We start from the raw sequence: 19,109 nt of genomic DNA, 5'->3' as shown, positions 1-19,109 counted from the left end.
TACTTTGCTGACAGGCTGTCTGGAGGTGCTAATTGGAGTTAATTAAATTAAAGAAGCAGGAAATAGAAACTATGCTCAAATTTTGCTGTAGGCTCCATGTTCTTGTTTTTTAGTGTATAGGTAATTTCACAACGTACTTGGACTTTTTTTTCAGCTTTCAGGAAGTTTTTCTACTGGATTTACTGTGTCTATCTAGAAAAGGTAGACTTGAAAAAGGTAGACTTGAAAGCAGAACTTGCAATGAGCATGAAGAGGGATGGGATCCTTGAAAATATGTAGCATAACCACATGTGTATTACATTTTCTTTGGTATGTTGGTTCATCTCGTGTGCTTGTTTCCCAACTGGATCTCCTGCTCTTGCTTTCTGTTGAGTTTACCATAGCAGCAGGCAAGAACTTTGATCTCTCTCACCTACTTCCCTTTTAACTTTTCTGTAGTTCTCTGATGTCCTTGTTTTTCTTTTGCCTAATATGTTGTAGAAAGGTGAAAAAATTATGCTGAAGTTGATTGAAAGAAGTAGGAAGTTTATTAGTAATTAAAATAGAGAAGTGATTTAAGGGCTAGAGATTAGCTGTTTGTGGCCTTCTGTGATTGTCTTTTTTTTAGATAAATGTCTTTTTATCTGCACTGGTCTAAAGCTGGTCTTAACGTTTTTGGAGTTATGACCACAAAAGAGCAAATCTGATATTAACTCTGTGAAATGATAAACTTAATCATCACTGGAAAATATTGTGAAAATATGACCACTGTTTACCATGCAATGCCTTGTGATTCTAGTCCAATATAGCCTTGACTGTGACCTGAATTAATAATATTGTTTTGCTCCTCTCTGTTAAAATGTCAGATTTGTTTTTCTTTTTGAGGAATATAAATGTAAATAAAGATGTCTTTTAGACTTCCTGTCTGACTAACAGAAATGACTATTAGGATGAAATCCTTTCATTACAGGTAATGGTTTGTACACAGGGATGTGCAAATATTGTCATGTTTCATTGCAATGAGTTATTTGTGTAGGTCTCTATTCCTTTCCTTTGAAATGGTTAAATACAGTGTTATCTTCTCTATGTACTTGTTTATAGTATTAAACTCTCAAATATTCGGTTTCAGTTTTTACTTGTGTTATGTTTACCTTTGGGCTAGTAAATTATTTTTTTCTTTATTTTATGCCTCAGTAGAGAAATGACTTATTTTAAAATTTCTTTTCATGTTAAGATCCTTTTGGAATTTTTGCTTGTTTGTAAGGGAAATAATGAATCTTAAGTTAAATTTCATTACACTTGAGAGAGTCATGTTATCTAATAACAGAAAAGTTGGATGTTCTGTGGGCATTTCTTCTACGCTTCTACATTTGTACACTCTAAGTTGCTAAAATCTCCCATTTTCTCTTGTGCTTGCACAGTTGAAAGAACAGCTCTTTTATTTCTGATCTCTCTACATGGAGATGAAATCCTGGCTATGGTGTCAGGGATAAATGAGACCAAAGCAGGGCAATTTCACTTGAGGTCATTTATTGTCAGCAAAACAAACCTCTGACCTCTAACACCACGCTGGGGTTCCCAGCACAGGAAGGATACAGACCTGCTGGAGTGAATCCAGAGGAGCTCCACAAAGACTGTCCCAGGATGGAACACCTCTCCTGTTAGGAGAGGCTGAGGGAATTGGGATTCTTCAGCCTGGAGGAGAGCAGCTCTGGGGAGACCTTAGAGCAGCCTTCCAGTACTGGAAGGAGGCCTAAAAGAGAGCTGGAGAGGGAGTTTCTACAAGTTGCATGGTACCAGGGGAAGGGATGATGGCTCTAGAAGAAGTTTATATTAAATATTGGGATAAAAGTCTTTACTGTGAGGTTTGGAGATGTTGCCCAGAGAAGCTGTGGATGCCTCATCCCTGGAAATGTTCAGGGCCAGGTTGGATGGGGCTCTGAGCAGCCTAGTCCATTGGACACCCCAAAATTACATGGTAGCAGCTTGCATTACTGCTGCCCTGAGAACCAAGAAACACTTTATACCTTGATTATTCTCCACCACATAAAAGGAAAAATATAGCTCTGGAGTGGCCCAACCTGACACTTCTTATTCGGTTCCTGAACCTCAAAAGTAAATTATTTTCCAGTGAAACTGCCTCTAAAATGCTAATTGCTAGAAATGTGACCACTAATCAGTTTGTTCCCGTAATATTGCCAGCTATGGAAATTGGTGTGTCCCTTGCAGAAGGGGAGATCTTAGAGACTTTGATAAGTTTAAAAAACCCAAAAGATGCCAAGTGTCTGTTCCAGTGGCCTGTTGCCTAAAATGATTTTGAGGGGGAGTGGGTGAAAAGAAGTCATCAAATCTGTTATGCCATTCTTTATCTCCTTATTTTAAACATTTTCATAATGTAATCTATGCTGATGGAAGCTCCATTTTTCCAGCTATTTTGTATTTGAATGGGAACACCTGTTAAAGATGCATTGTAAGAAAACTCATGCCTTGGCCAAAGGACTTGCTGTGGCACCTGTGATGATTGATCTCCTCCACTTTTAATCTTGGAGAAAGCTGAATTACCTGGATAAATATGCTCTACTTAGTGTTTTTCATATGATCCACTATCTAAAATAAAGAAATGGAAGGAGCAGTCCCATACATCTTGTTTTCAAAGCAGGATTTTGCCTAGTGGACATCATAAACTATTTTTTTTAACGTACAAGGAGGTTTTTTTAAAACAAAAACCCACAAACCAGAAAGTTAATTAAGGAATTCCTCTGTATGCAGAGAAATGATACTGGCTTCAGATTTCTTTTTTTCTTCCACCCTCAAGATCTACACAATAATATTCCTTGCCTGTAGTTTTCAGAATGGCCTATTTGACTGAGGTAGATCATTTTTGTTTCTCCCTCTCCATCTCCCTGGATATTCCAAGGCACAGATGTGTAAAACAAGACTAAAATGGGGAGTGTCCAGAAGAAAAAACAGCACAAACTTGAGTTTGCATTAATAACTACATCAGATGTGTGTGTATATATGCACACACTCTCCAAACCTCCATATATATTATAATTTATACTCCAAAACCATTTAAAGTAATAGCAATTTATAACGAATATTTATTAAGACATATTTTTACAATTATGAAAATATAAGTGAAGTATTAAGAAAATAGTTAAATAAACAGATGGCTATATATTTTTTTTGTATGTGTATATAATCAAGGCAGGTTGGATGAGGTTGTGGGCAACCTGATTTAGTGGAAGGTAACCCCACTGAAACCCAGGGAGGGGTTGGAACTAGATGATCTTTAAGGTCCCTTCCAAAACAAACTGTTTTATGATACATTAGAAGGAATATTTTCAAATACAGAGAGTAATTTAAAATGAGATCCTCTCTCTGCAGAAAGTAGAGAGAAAAGAGGGGAAGAAATATGCCATAAAAATAAAACCCCCCTGCGACTGAAAATAAATTTATGCTTCAGATTATACTTGAAGTGCAAGGCATAAACTTTCAGCAGAGCTTCCTCTCTGATTATTGAGCCACTGCCATGAATGAATGCCATAGGTAGTGCCTTTTCCCAATTCTCCCTCCTAGTTTTAATTTTGCATTCCAGGAGTGTGGTCCATAGATCTGTGTATGTGATCCCATGCTAATACAACCCATTTCAATGCGCTGCTCGAAGGGCTCTTCATTATTTTTGCTCCTGGTTTTATGGTTTCTTAGATTTGTGACACCCAGCTTAATTTTGAGTTGGCTCTTACAATTGCAATTAATTCATGCCCATTTAAGCCTCTTATAATGCAGAATGACACAGGATCTTGAGTCCTTAAATGGTTAGTGTGGAAAAACTTCTGATGGGCTGGATGTGTTGCTGAAGGACAGAATGTATGTATTTACTTTCTGACCTCTCACATAAATGCTGTCAGAATTTTGCTCTTAGTTTGATTTGTGGCATTCCATTAACAGTTATTCTGTGTATAGGAGAATAATAACTAATGATTCCCAGACTCCCAGAATTGTAAAATAAGGGCAAGCACTGTTTGGCAGAAAAGAGATTGTACTTTAGTGCAGACAGGAACTGTTCATATTAATCAAGGAATATTTGGTCTGAAATGACTTTTAGCTAATAACTTCTTATTCTCAGGTTAACCATATTGCTTATAGGTAACATGCTCTTCTAATTCAGATGATTATTAATAGTCAGAGACTAGATGTGTGGATTACTCTCTATTTCTGTAAGAAATTATGCTCTTGATTGACCTTATTTTAAAGTATTTTTAGTGTTGAAATTATGATGTTAGGGTTAGAAAGGGTGTGGTGAAAGTTCACGGATTTGCCTTTTGATTTGAGCCTTTGCAAGGGTGAACATGTGTGACATGAATGAGCTCGAAAATGTGAATTTAATTGTCTGAAGTTTCAGGGCTTAATTATTAAGGACATAATTTTGTGATAGACAACTTTAGGGCCATCAGTAGTAGAAGAAAGTGAATCATGCTGAGTTCACCTGGAAAACATGCTGTTACCATGCTACTTTTGGGCATGCTGTTGTTCCTAAAAGAATCCTTATGCTAAAACCCTCCTAATATCTAGTTTGTTAAATGTAAGCTAACGTGTTGATTCATGGAGAAGAAATTTAAACTGGGAGATTCTGTGAGTTGCAATTTGCTTTCTTAGCAGAAATAACATATTTTGAAGGGTGCTAAAAAGCACTGTGGTTTTGTAGAAGCTGCTCTCCATTGCTAAATGGGCTGGAGCAACAGGGGGCTCCCAGCAGGGAGTTCTTGTAGGGCAGGAGGGGTTTGTCCTGGAGCAGTGGGATGAGAGCTGCCAGCTGCACCACTCTGCTGATGAGGTGCTGCACAGGGTTACCCTCAAGCTGGGATGAGGCTTCTCCTCCTCTCTTTTACAGGTGGGCTGTTTGACATTTTTTAAAGATGTTTTTAGTTCTCTGTCAGTTTTTGGCAAGGCCTGGTGCCTGTCTGTGAGCAAGATCTCTTCCTGCTTGTGTGGTTTTGGGAATTTTGGCCATGAAGGTCTCGCCCTTTACTGATACTTTGCTGGTTTCTGAGAGCAATGCTTTCATGCTCTTTCAGGTGTGATGCTTTATTCTCTTCTGAACTCCTGCCCTCTGAAAAAAGCTTTTGGCTGGATGTATTGCATGGGATTGAAATGTAGTTTGTCCTCTGCCTATCTGCATCTATTCCTGGAGGAAATAACATCTGAAAACCTAATTCAGTGTTGGAATCACAAACAGAAAAAAGCAGGACACAAAGCCTGCTGCCTTGAGTACATGGAATTCCACATGCATGTGCAGCTACCTACCAGAGGAGTCAAACAAATTGTAAGTCAGCATTTACACTGATACAAGGCTGTGTGCAGATGTCAAGCCCTATATAGGTGTTAAATAAAAGGCTTCATAATAGTCCAAGAATAAAATTTTATTATTTCAGTGTGTCACTCAGGCTTCTACCAAAATGACCAATGTTGCAAAGTACAAGCAGTGGGTTTTTGGTTTGTCTTTTTTGTTCAAATTTATCCGGACAGCAACTCTTGACGAGCTGTGGGTCTAATCATTAGTCATGGAAATAAATATTTTCAGTGGAAAAAAAATATTAAACTCTCCAACAGAAGTCCAATAATGTTATCTGTTATCATATATATACTTAATAAAAGTGAGCACATGTATAACATCTCCATAGTCAGCTCGAGTAGAGGACTTTGCTTTTAGGAGTGCTGATTAGAGCTCATCGTGTGTTGTGGACTCAAATAAAAAGCAGAATCAGCTAAAGAGAAGGACTCATCAGCCCTCTCCTAGTCTTTACTAGGAAGTACAGTTGTTTTGTTCGTACCTGGAAAGAGGAATGAGAGCACTGGAATCTGAGCAATATCTGCCATCTGTAATTGCCCAGCAGGTGGAGGAGGCATTCTAAGCAGGACTAGAAGCCTTTGCCACAAATCACTGGTGTTCCAACCTCTCCTGTGATCCTGGGGGTACAGTGGATCCCCTGGCAAAATGCCAGGGCAGAGAATTTCCTCATGTTGCCAGCATTAATTTAGGATTAAAGATTTGAGCAAATATCTAATCATGGTCTCCAGCCAGACAGTTTGGTTAAGATATTGTTGTAGCGTTTTGTTATTGTTCCTGGAGCATAAGTAACCTCTAAGTAGGAGTTGATAATGTTTTTACAGGCTTTCAGACATAATATAAAAGTGTGCTTTGCGGGAAGGCAGCATATAAAAACTTGCATTTTTGTCAGGTTTCTAATTTATGGGGAACAAGGACATGCAATAATCTAATTTATGTCTGTGTACATTATGTCACTGATCACAAGTAATGGAGTACAAGCAGGTGCTTTGATTTGTATGTGTGGAAATTGGTAGTAGGCTGAGCTAATGGTGAAGTAGATTTAGCTTGCCAGAGGAAGCTGAAGCTTTACATTTGATTTAGTGTTGGTAGTATGAGAAGGTAAATCCAGGTCTAATGCTGAGCAGAAAGAGATGTTTAGTGTCCATGAAATCTGTCGTTCTGCAGGCTAAAATATTGGAGGTTTTTGTCCTTTAAATGACAAGATTTAGGAGGGAAAATTAATTTTGGAGGTTAGGGTTTTTTGTGAATGTGTTCAGCTTTAAGGCTATCTCCTCCAAATGAAGACAGTGATTATGGTGATATTTGTCTGTTTCCAGTAAATGTGATTGTACAATTGTTTGTATCTTGTGATCTTAAATGTCTTTAAAAAAGAGAAAATATTATACTACTGGAAATGAAGATAGCTCATTTATTCACTTTGTTAGTGAAATCTGTGTATCATACACTAAATGCTTTAAATTTCCCTCCTCCTGTCCCCCCAAATAAGTTTGTTTTTAAAATCTTAGTGTGTCACAGGAGCAGAAGAATACATATGCTTGGGCATATGAACCTCCAGTCAAAACCTATGAAATACCTGCAATCTTTTTAAACCAGAGACTTCAGTACCAATTCAACTATTTTTAATGTGGGGATTTTTTGGTGTTGGTTTTGGCTTTTTTAATAGATTCTTCTCCTGTATTTCAATCTTCTATAGCCTATGCATCTAAAGAAGGATTAAATTAAATTTGTTATTTCCAGGAAAACCTTGGGGATAGAGAGGAACACAGGATGGTGCCATCACCAGAGCAATCTGGAGCTGACAGTGGACAGAGCATGTGAATGTTGGTTGCAATACTTTTATGTGCTCAGGACATGTTTGTGAGATCTTGGGGAAAAAACAAGGCCATGCATTAGTAATGAGATCAGTTTGCTAGGAAAGGGAGTGAGGACCACTCTCTGTCAATTAAGAGCAATTTGGGGTGGCAAATATCTTGAATGCTGGCTGACTCAGCTTGCAGCCAAATAACCAAATAGCAGAATTTCACAAGCAGCTACATCAAAACCACTCTGCCTCAGCTGGTGGCACAAACAGTAATTTCCTGTGTAAAGTATTTTCTCTAGGAGTGAGATCCATTGATCCCAGGTTTTTTTTTCACATCTAAGAAAGCATAATTTTCCCACTGTTCCTGTCTCCTTGTCCAAATGAATCCATTTCCTCTTCTTCCTGAGTCATGGCTTAGTCTTTTCCTTCAAATATTTTGCCTTAGTTTTCTTTTAGCTATGTGTGTGAGTGAAAATGACTTCACCTTTTTTTGTAGAATAAATCCTCTGTGATTTTTGTTGTGAATGTGCTTTGACCTATAGTAGATAGTGATCTAATGTAAGAGAGGCTAATTAAAGGAAGAGGGAAAGAGGCAGAAGTCTTCCTTTTGTGAAAATGAGGAGTCCTTCTCCTTTCTGTTTTTTTTTTTTCTAGTGCAATAAAGCTTGGATCCATCTCTTGGTCACTAGGTATGAAGGGAAATCATGGAGGAGAAAGATGTGTGCAGCGTTTAAAATGTATTAAAAAATGAAATTGTCTTATTGACCCCTTTGGAGGGGTCAAATACTCCAGTAACTTAGTCATCAAGGACCTTTCTGTAAATGTAGTACTTAACAATCCTGAAATCATATTGCAGAATAATTAGGGCTGGAAGGGGCCTCACTTGCAATCTTTCACACAATAACATGAAGAATTACTATAACACTCATTAGATTTTCTCTAGCATTCAAGTTAATATAAAATAAATGAGGCTAAATAATACCTCAATACTAACTCACAAATGTTCAACCCAGATGGCTCTGACCTGTGCAGCAGTCCAGGATCTTCAGGAATATGCAAAGCCTACATTGTTTATGCTGTGAAATGTACTTAATGGCCTCAGTTAACTGCTGGAGTTGTGGAAAAGGAGACTTTTTGTTTGTTTTGATGAGCTCTCTCCACAGGAGAGCAGGAAAATGCCATGCCAGCCTGGGCTGAAGGTGTCTGAGTTTTCCTAGGTTTACTAAATGACTGTTTTCTTTCTAGATTCCAGCCCATGGAGAAGTGCACATGAGAACAGGATAAATATGGCTTTTAAGGGCGAGGACCACTTAGATTCCCTTTCCTTCCCAGTTCAGCGGTAAGTGGTGCACTCCATCATCCACATTGGAGTGATTAAATGGTTCTGAGGCAGCAGCTGCACTTTCCTTTGAGGCTCTGAAGATACTTAAAGACTCACTTTTAAACCCAGGTAGTATTCCTATGGAATTTGTAGAATGAATGTGGAAATTTGAGATATATTTCTTGAGGTATTTGCAAATTTGTGTACCTGGAGCGTGGTAAATCATGGCAGTGTTTCTGCAGCCATCATTTTGAATGGATGGCCATGTTTGCAGTAGCCATGTGACTGTACTTACTGGACTGCTGCTTCGTCATGATGGAAATGACTGGAATCCTCTGCACTTCGTAAAGACTGCTGAAAGCTGTATATATGAATTTGTTTAGCATGGTTGACTTTGTTCTGCTGTAGGTATGGCAATGATATGAAGGCTGTGGTATAATGTTTCTGGTGTGTGGTACCCTGTTGGGAGTGGAGACATTAATGACTCTGCTCACCAACAGATTTTAAAAAAAATCTATCTTTTGGTTGCCATCTAGTAGTTGTCTCTGTGTAGTGTAGTTTTGCTTCTAGCCTAATAGAGTTCTACGAAAAGAAGAAAAATACAATAACCTACAGTCATTATGTGTCACATCTCACTTTGTTTTGTTTTGTTTTTGTTTATGGGAGGAAGGAGGGTGAGGTCTGCTGAACCCAGGAGTAAAATCAGAAATAAAAAGGAATTGAGATTCAGTCTTTTCCCTAATCTTCTTCCTTCAGGTCAGACTGCAATTATTTATTGTAAATAAGTTATAATTGTAATTGGCATACTGTCTCAAAATACAATGCTGTTTTCTTCATGGGGAGTTTGATATTTCTCCACCTTTGCTTACCTCAGTCTTCCAGCAGACACTTGGATATTGCCATTAAACTCAGAGACACTGTAGCACATCTAAACATATTCTCTTCTGTAAGAAGCGCTGTACAGAGGTATGCCAAGAACAATGGGGTAGTTACGACTTACAGTTATAGAAAACTAGCTACAAACAGAGCTGAAGGAACAAGTCCTGGGGGTGGCCAAAGTCTGATCCAGGCTGATGGTGCCAAGAATATTTTTATGATACATAAATAGGGAAATTAGCTGGAGTCACTCCATGCTAGCAGCATGTGGAGTATGAAAAATGCACTTTAGAGGTAACAACAGCACAGAAAAGCACGGAATTTTATAGACTGGTGACTTCTAGAAATGGAAAGTGCCTGTGAGTCGGGTGTGTAGTGTTGAGAGAAACAAAGCTCTGCCATGTTATGTGAACACAATCACCCTACAAGCACTCTGAACTGTATCTTAGCACAAGAAGGGATTTGGAAAAGTCCCACATAGCAACCATTGTTTTGACAGAACTCAGCAGGACAATTCTCTATAGAGAAATTTAAAAATAAATAAATAAGTGCTTTCCCTCACCTGCAATAAAATATAAAGCTCCTATTTTTTTTTGTTTGTTTTTATTTTGAGAAAGAATATTTTTTCCCCCTTCAGATTAGGGTTATTTCAATAAACTCCCTGTAAGAAACAGGCAGGTTGAAGTTGTCAGTGGTCAGAAAGATGAAGACTCAGGAACGTTGAAACTGAAAATAAGAAAATGTATTTTTATGCTAAGAATTCAGCAGAAAGAACACAGAATGGACTAGATAAAGTTTAGGAACTGTACAAAATGCTCTTTTTAATTGTTAAAAGAAAAAAAACCCCACCCAACATAATAGCTTTTCAAAAGAAATGGAATTTTTATGAGATTAAGTAATTCCTCTGGGTTAGAGAAAGGAGTGATATAGGGCATTTAAAAGGATTAAGGGAATTTTCAAAATAACAAGATTCAAATATTTTTAATTCTTTGCTGTTCCTGTATCCAAGGCTAGGATTTATGACTGTCTCATGATTCCAGTTCATGTTCCTACTCTTTGTAAGAGGTGATTGAATTAACTTCTTGGGTCCTCTCACAGGGGAAAGGTAGCTCAAATGCAGCTGAGGTAAATCCTGTGTAGGACAATAACCATGTCTTGCTTCATGTTGAGGTCATAATCTTTCATAAATAAAAACAGGCAGGACCTTCAGCAAGAATATCTGCCTCCATAGGAAAAGTGTACCATAAATATGCAAACAGATTCCAGGTGTTTCCACCGTGGTCACTGGAGTTACAGCTATTTTGGCTGTATAAGGAATTTAAAAGTGGGGGCTTAAACCAAGTTTCTGTGTTTCATGAATTGTTGTTTACCCACTTTCCTTAGATTTTATGGGAAATCACAACTTGTGCTGGAGTCTCTAGAGTACTGAGTCATGGTGTTAATGGTTTTCTAACACACTGTCAGAGCTGCTGTCTCTAATTGACATCTAGACTGCTATGGATACAGTAATTAAAGCTATGCAGTATCCCAAGGAAAAACAAATTATTGTTACAGAAAGTTTTTATTTCTATTTCAGTGAGTTAGGAACTTAAGTTATGATTTTGTCTCTTAGGGAAAAAAAGCAATTGGAAATAGATCATTTTTATAAAGGAGTAATTTACTTACTCTTCAAAAGCTGTATTCCCATGTAAAGCACCTTACAGGACCATAAAAATTATCTGTTTTCATCAGTGAGGGCCAGCTCACTATAGCATGTGAATTCTGTGTGTGTTCCTTAGAGATGATCATAACCCCATTTTGAAATAGCTATTTTTAGTATAGGTATGGAAAATGTCAGTACCCTTTCCTTATCTTTACAAGATATTATAAGGTATTCTGCTGCTTATAAGAGGTAATGAGCTTTAACATTGGCTTTTCCATCTACAATAAAACCTACCTTTCACTTATGCCCCTGCCTTTCATTCTGTGTAATGAAAGTTCATTACCCTGTTTGTTTTCTGTGAGTTTAAATTGTAGTTTACACAGGCTTTTTTGATTGTATACATGTTTTTTTTTATGCTTTCCATATTGCATGGCAAACTAAACTTAAGACAGTGCTGAATCTGAAGTCATTCAACTAAAGAGAGGGTACTCAACACCAAAAGTGAAATAAGATGCTCTTTTGGCTTCTGGGATTGTGTTCAGTTCAGGGCTTCAACTGGAGAAATATGGTACAATTAGAATTTTTAAAAAAAAGGAATAAATGATCATCTTTTATCAAAATTAGGTTAAAAAAACAAACCACAGTTGTTATCACCAACTTCCCCTTTTCCCCATAAAAACCTCTGAACCCCATAACAGCAGCAAAGGAAAACCAAAATTAAATTAACAAAACAAACTGAAGAAAAACCTAATCCTGAGTCAGAAATGTGCACTAGCAGCTTATTAAGCCAGTTGTGTCTTGGGCTACATCAAAAGAAGGGATGGGGCTTTGAGCAACATGGTTTGGTGGAAGACGTCCCTGCCCATGGCCAGTGGGATGGAACCAGATCATCTTTTAAGACCCTTCCAACCCAAACCATTCCATGATTCCATGAATTGATTAAAATAGCTTGCTGGTTTTCAGGTAGCAAACTAAAGCTACTTCCAGAACTCCAGGAGCATCCATGAAGGGCTTGGCACAATGTTTTTTTTTTCACAACTCTGTTCAGTACATTACTGTGTGCCCGGTGGAGATAGAAGAACTACTCAAAGTGATGCGGAAACCTTTATGGAAATAGAAGGAAAAATAATTGTCTATATTTGGCATTAGTTGGCATTTAGATAATGTTTGTTGAAAGCTGTGTCTTGAAACAGAAGCAAGAAAAATTCAGGATTTTATACTGCAGGAACTGCATTGAATCTGCTTGTTTTTCTGCCTCATCAGGATGACAAATTTGTAGAACTTCATGGAACATATGGACATATGAGATGCAGAACAGATTGGTCTATAGTCCCAGAAGTGAATATTGTTAAAAAAAAAAAAAAGAAAAATGGACAAAAAAAATCCCTTTATAAAGTAAGAGGATTTCTACCTGATCAGGAGCTGAATAATTTCAGGGACCATCACATTGCATTTTGCTTCTACCTTTAGAGTTTATGTGGTCTCTATATAGCTGAAAAGAGGTATTTTGAGGGGTAAGACATGTGCAGAACCCTTCAGTGTGTTTAAGATTGTGTTCTTATGGGGCTGTTAGGAAAAGAATGGATCCATCCATTGGTCTCTCTCTGCAGAGTGTCTAAAATTTCACAATATATGATTTAGTGCTCTGAATCAAAGGCAGTCATGTTTTGTTATCCTGTCATAGAAAGTGAATTCTGACTAAAATAACCTGTTGTTTTTTTGTTTTTTCCCTTGAACTTGCCAGTAGTTCAGTAGTACCCCTTGTGTTCTGTAGGTGATTGGAATCTGTAGGTTTTGATGCCATTGTTCTCCTGGCCCTGAATTCTGGGCAGTGAGTTGTTTGGTCGCATGGCAGCTCATTGAGATGTTTGCTGTTTCATTATCTCCCTATTTTCTTAGATATGAATCCCCAAGTGAAGGATTTCTAGGGATGGGAATTCTGTGAATAAACACAAATAAAAGTTGCTCTTTTTTTTCTCATTTTGGTCTATTTTTCTTTAAACCACCTCATTTCTTCTTACCTTTCTATGTCCAGTGTGCATGGCTTCTGTAGTTTGTAGCCACATCTGAGTGCTTGTTTTTCTTCTTTTTTTTTTTTTAATAGCACTTCTTTTCGTCTTCAATTGTAAGACTGTCCTCTAGTTATAATTAGTCATAAAATCATGTTTAAGTAAAAGTGTTTTATTGTTTTGTCTGATCAGGGATGTCTTCTGTAAGTGCTGAATTTGTTTTATTTCACTACAGTGTTCGCTGCTGATAACTAAGGGTTTGTTCTGTATTTCTGGTTTTTCCCACCTGTGTCTGCAGACTGACCTTCTGTCTAACAAGAACACCATGAAAAGCAGAAAACAACATTTATATTTCTGGTTTTTCCATTGTACAAGCTACTTGCTGTGCATAGGTCTTGCCCTGTTAATTAGAATCCCACATTCCCTGTGATCAGTTTTATTTGAATTCCATCAGGAACTTTGTTGTTGTGGCTCCTTGAAAGTTGTCCGATAGAGACTGGAAGAAACTCTAGAACTAAAAATCCCAAGTTATTTGTAATAGAAGAGCTGCAGCAGAAAATTTTCAGAGTTTCAAGTTCAGAGTTCTTACTTGGCTCTATGAATCGCTGCTTTGAGTTTCTAAAAACCATTTGAGAATTGAATGCTTGCTGGGGAATTGAAAATGTGTTTTGAAATACTTCCTTTTGCGACTGGCTGTAGGAAAAGATTATAACAGAAGAAAGGAGGGTGCTTTGCCAATAATGCAATAAAATTACCTTCTGGTGACAAGAAATAAAATCAGTTATTGCATAGCTCAAGACACTAATGATGCCTCATTTAATGGCCGTGTATTCCTTTTCTTTCACTCAGTTTACCCTACAAGAATTCAGCAAATAATTTTATAGCTTCAGAAATGGAGTTCACCTTACTATGAAATATTTTTGACTTTGGTGATTTATATTGTACCTGTAACCAAACTGAAAGCTGAGTTGTTTGTATGGAGTTTTGATGGTGGTTGTAAAACAGATTTGTGAATCTGTATGGTTCTTCTGGGAAGGATTTTCAGGCATGTTAGCTGACTAAGTCCAAAGGGTGATGTTAGTAAAGCAGCAACTATTGATTTGCCATCATTTGGAGGCATTCATGAGGAATATGAACTCAACAGATTTTTTCTTTTCCTTTGAATCCATGGGTAAAATATCTCTGTTCCTCTATTCAGGATGTTAAAATGTAGGTCAGCAGTTTAGCTAGCAAGCAGCAAAAATAATTGCATTTCGCTTGTACTTTGGGCATTTTTGGGGTCTGTAAGTCTGCCAGAATTCCAGATATTTCCTAACCTTTTCCTTCCGATAGTTTTATCATTACATCTTTATATTTAGCTATATAATGTTCTGTAGAAATATGTTATACTACTTCCCAGAGCTGTGCTGTAAAATATTGTATGTTTAACTGTAGAATTCACAAGAGAATTTTGGCTTTTAACCTGAAAGAGATTTGAGTTTGTACACTATAATAATTGTCAAGTTATGGTGACTTTAAAATGTGAACAAATTGATGAATTTAAACGATCTGTCTGACTGGCCTCACTAGACCTTTCCTTCATTAACTTGATATTTCATATTTGTGGCTTGCTGTAAGTTGGAAAATACTTTTAAAAGATCAAGGACCATCTTTCATCGTTAAAGACAATTAAGATTTTATTCTGAATCCCTCGTAAGGGTCAGTAACGGTTCATAGCATGGTTTCATAGCATGTGGCACACAAGCACTGTAAAGAGCTCAAGGTAGTGCTGCTGTAGCCTTTATTATGGAAGAAACTCTGCCTATTATTTTGAGAATGCATACTTTGGAAAAGTGGGATTTTATAGAGGAGGCTCCTCCCTTTTTGTGTCTTAGAGAGAAAGCAGTTGCTGTCTGCACAATAGACATCTTGTGTTCGGGTTGTGGTGTCCTTTTCAGAAGTTAATTTTAATGAACCCTCAAATTTTAATGTCCTTGAAATCACAGTGACAGAGCTGTGCCTGAATGTCAGGTTACCTTATCTGCCAGGCATGACTGATAAGTTCTGATTGCATCTCCACAAGTGTTGCATGTAGTTTTTACTGTGACATCAAGTTAGTGATCCTGTCAATTTTGCACCCTGTGTCTTGCTCTTCTAGCCATTGGTTTATGGCTTTGGCTCCATGGTTTGTGTTTCTCTCTTTCACTGATGTTAGTGAAACAAAAATTTTTGAAACATTTCGAATGTTGTTTGTGGTCTTTGTTTACATGAATTCTAATCTTTATTACAGTTATTTTTCTGTAGCACATTTTAGAACAGATGCTGAGCAGGTTGAACATCTGCCACCACTCATGTTGGAGTTTTCTGTTTTCAGAAGACAGACTTGCTGGTTATTTCTATGTTAAATTAAAGACTTTACCTTGAACAGGGAGCCTTTTTGCTGATTTCTTAGTCTAAAAATGTGAATGATGCATTGACAAAAATTCTCTGATTTCCTTTAGTCTACAAAATATTTTTATTGCAATTTGATCCTTTTCTGCTTTATGTAGGAAGTAGAGGGATTTTTAGAAGTTTAGGATATTTTAAATGTAGTATGAAAATCTCATGGAATTTTTAAAATTGTAAAGTAATTGTATTCATACTGACATGTTAGTAGTTTTAGTCAGAATTTTATTTTGCCATTTTCTATTATGATAATGTACTTTATATTTCACTTACCATTAACAGTATTCCTTTTTAGTTCACAGATGGTGTCTCATAGATTCTCTCTCTCAAAAAAAAAAGGAGAGAAAAAAAGGGGAGGGAGGGAAGTCAAAACCTGAATCTGTTTAATTTTGGTGCAATGCTAAGTGAAGCACATAGGTATCTTGCTTATTTGCCATACATCTTTTGAAAAAAACCCTCCTAAAACCCTACTATAACCCCTCTTTTGGCTGAGTTGCTATGCAGTCATGTTATGCTTTTACATCATAACATTTCAGCCATGAGTGTGATTTCTAGAAGCCAGTGTTGATTTCTGCATTGTCTTTGTGAACTTCCTGGTGTTAAATAACCCTGAACACCAAGTGTACACTTTCTGAGCCCAGTGTATTTGCTGTGGGGAAGGGATGTGCAAAAGGAACCTTTCCTAGCAAAAAAAACCATATCAAATTACCCTGGTGGTCTGCTCTTGTCCTGCTCTGAGAATTTGGTCATGCAGGGAAGAACTTGCAAGTTGGAGTCTTCAGGATGGCAAAGTTAAGTAGTATTATCTGTAAACTGCATTTTACAAGAAAAACACAGAGCTTGCAGTGTCTAATCTTTGACTTCTTTATCTTCCAATTCTTTGTGAACTTTGCAAATTATAGTAAAGACTGTGTCTGTGCTTTTCCTTTTACAATATGAAATTATTAGTGCTTGTTTTGCTGAGACACTTTGGCTTTCTATGCAACTATATATGTGTCAGGTAATCTGAATTTAGTATTCTTGCTGGCATAATATTGGAAAAAATGGTATAGTTTGGTTTGGCATTTTTTTTGGAAGGGAAGCATATAAGACACCACCTATGAACTAAAAGAGAGAATTGTTAATATTAAGGGAGTTAAAAAGTGTAAATTATTATCCTAATAGGTAGACTATGCTGAAATCAAATGGCATGCCATGGAACCAAAAATTCCATAAATTTCTCTCCTTTAGCAGTTAGGCCATATTGCTGTTGTTATCACATTGGTAATGCATCTGGAATTATTCTAGTTAGTCCTGGAAGGAAATTAAGGATGAAATTCTGTCTTTTTGCTTAGTATATCCAATATATCTTTCCTGTACAACGTTCAAGCTGGTTTGAAGCATTTTAGGGACCTTCCTTTTACTGTGCTAAGATGGGGAAAAAAAAAAAAGTTGTGCTCCTTAACAGAAATAAAACTGTCATGAAACTTGAAAATAATGGTCAGACTAATGAAGGGATCCAAAAGCTCAAGGACTCAGGTTCACTGAAATAGTTCTTGACTTATTCTGAGAAAAGATGGTGTTGTGTATGTCTTCAAAAGGGCAGTATGGTTTGCTGAAACTTTGATTTAGCTCTAGATATCATTCCTCCTGTTTCTCTCCTGGTTGTAATGCTGACTTATCTTCTTGCCTCAGGCAAACCACTTTACCTTCCCTTGTCTTTGTGTTCCACCTCAGCTGGGGAAACACCAGGAAGTCCTTACTAGCCTATCTCCATATATTTTTATTTCAGTGGTCCTTACACAGCATTATGTTATGGTCTTGTGTGCCTTGTTCTGCCTGCTGTGGGTGCAGCATCCTTCTGAATTGTGGCAGGTGGGAAATGTTGAATATTACCTAGAAACTGCTTCCAGTAAATGCAAAGAATGTTTCTGTTCACAAAACCCAGCTTGTTCTTTCCATATGTTACATTTTGTCATCTTTTTCACAGTGGTGAGTTCATTAAAATCTCTTTACAACCATGGCCATAACAGAGACTGATGAATAAGTACCTGTACCTTAGTATTTCTGAGGTATTTTTCCACAATTAATTTTTTAAAAATTAATTCCCTCATTAAAGATATTTCAATGGTTTAACTATGACTTGTCTTTTCAGCTGTTTAGGATAAATACTAGTACCATACTGTGTTAAATACAGTATTTTTCTCTTCAGTTTCCTGGGAATTTCTTCCTTATTTAATTGCCTGGTCTCTCTTAATCTGCTTCGCTGTTGCCTGGGGATGGTTGGGAGGATCTTGTAATCACTTGTTCAGTAGCCTGTAAAGAGCAAATTAAAAAAAGCTATAAGGACAATGTTTCAACTTTGTAAATATTTTTCTTTGTTATTTTCCCTTTTTGACAAATAATATAATGATCTTAAAAAATGTGCTGGTTGGTGTGACCCCATTTCTGGTCTCATTAAATTGGCTCGTGTCTGTTAGTGGTTGGGTTTATGAGCTCATATTAACCCTGAGGGATTTGGAGTGCAAACAGGAATTTAATATTAAGCTGAAGTGTGGCTGTTAACAATTCCAGTTTTTTGTTTTTCTTCTCACAGTATTTCAGAGAATGTGGTAATGTGAAAACATACATACACACACATAAACATATATATTGTTTTATTTAGGGAAATATACATAAAGGACTCTATGTAATATTTTTCTTATTCCTAAAGAAACCACTTTTAATTGTCTTGCATATGTAAACTATGCTTCAGGTATTTGAGTATTGCATTTTGCTAATTGTTGATACTTTATTGTTGAATTTGGTCCTGGAACTATAGAAAACTTTTGGACCAATGTAGAAAATTTGGTCCAATTTGGAAGTTTAGAAAAAGTCTACATCAAGAATATAATATTCTCTTCAGCTAAGGTTATGGAAATATTTTTTCAATATCTTAAATGTCAGCAGCACTGGTGTCAGGATAAACATTAAACAAGAGCAAACCAGGGAAAAGCTGAGAAAATTATCAGAGGAAAAAAGGAAGAACTAGGCAATGGTATCCAAGTAACTGAGGCTGTTCAATGGATGACATGATCAGTGAAAGCAAACTTTTGGGAAGTGCTGTAGAGCAAAAAATATCTTGTTCAGTATCAGCTGTGCACAAATCAGCGGTTTGATGTGTTATGTGTTACACAACTTAACTCTGGGATAACTGTGGTAGTGGGAAGAGATGAAAGTAAAGGGCAGGCAAATACTCTAATTTGAAAGCAGTGAAATCCACTAATGATGTGTATTCAGGTTGTTAACCTTGCTTGCCAGGATCCTGGAGTGAGGGAGCCTTCATTTGTTTGCAGGCTAACTTGAATTCTGGGCCAGAGATTCCTATGCTTTGTGCTACTGGTGCAAAATGACTCTTTTAACTTTATTTTAGAAACTTTTAAAGTTTAAATTCCAAGTTTCAAATTGAATTCACTGTAGTATTTTATGTTAGTATTTCAAGCATAAAATCTGCTATGCTGGCCTTTGAGGCTTAATGGAAGTGGCCTTCTGAATATTACAAGTGTCCAGTCTGCAGCAGTGAAGAGTCCTTTATTCAAAGGTGTTTGAGTTGGTTTCTCAATCTTGAGACTATTACTAAGGTCCTCAGACTTCCAGATTTCAAGTAACAATCTTTTACAACTACTATTGTTTAACACTTTCTTATAGTCCAGAGCACCCAGTGGGAAGCCAGGAGGGAGAGTTAT

The 19,109-nt window shown here is 37.0% G+C and overlaps 1 protein-coding gene across 3 annotated transcripts in view; it reads left to right on the top strand.

Annotated features, from left to right (window-relative positions):
* INSC (INSC spindle orientation adaptor protein) overlaps window positions 1-19,109 on the top strand; it is a 120,409-nt gene that overhangs the window by 24,707 nt on the left and 76,593 nt on the right. Inside the window, exons 2-3 of one of the 3 annotated variants that reach the window (XM_064714166.1) lie at window positions 5,058-5,305; window positions 8,379-8,472. The exons of 1 other annotated variant lie outside the window; for it this stretch is intronic. In XM_064714166.1, coding sequence (XP_064570236.1) covers window positions 8,420-8,472 — 53 coding nt within the window. In that variant the 5' untranslated portion in view covers window positions 5,058-5,305; window positions 8,379-8,419. The remainder of the gene's footprint in view (window positions 1-5,057; window positions 5,306-8,378; window positions 8,473-19,109) is intronic. One more of the 3 variants, XM_064714164.1, reaches the window with a different exon arrangement.

This window comes from Zonotrichia leucophrys, chromosome 5, assembly GCF_028769735.1.
Source record: "Zonotrichia leucophrys gambelii isolate GWCS_2022_RI chromosome 5, RI_Zleu_2.0, whole genome shotgun sequence".
In the NCBI taxonomy this organism is placed as follows: Eukaryota; Metazoa; Chordata; class Aves; order Passeriformes; family Passerellidae; genus Zonotrichia; species Zonotrichia leucophrys.
Note: the sequence above shows the minus strand (reverse complement) of the source record. Positions and strands in the feature narration are given on the sequence as shown.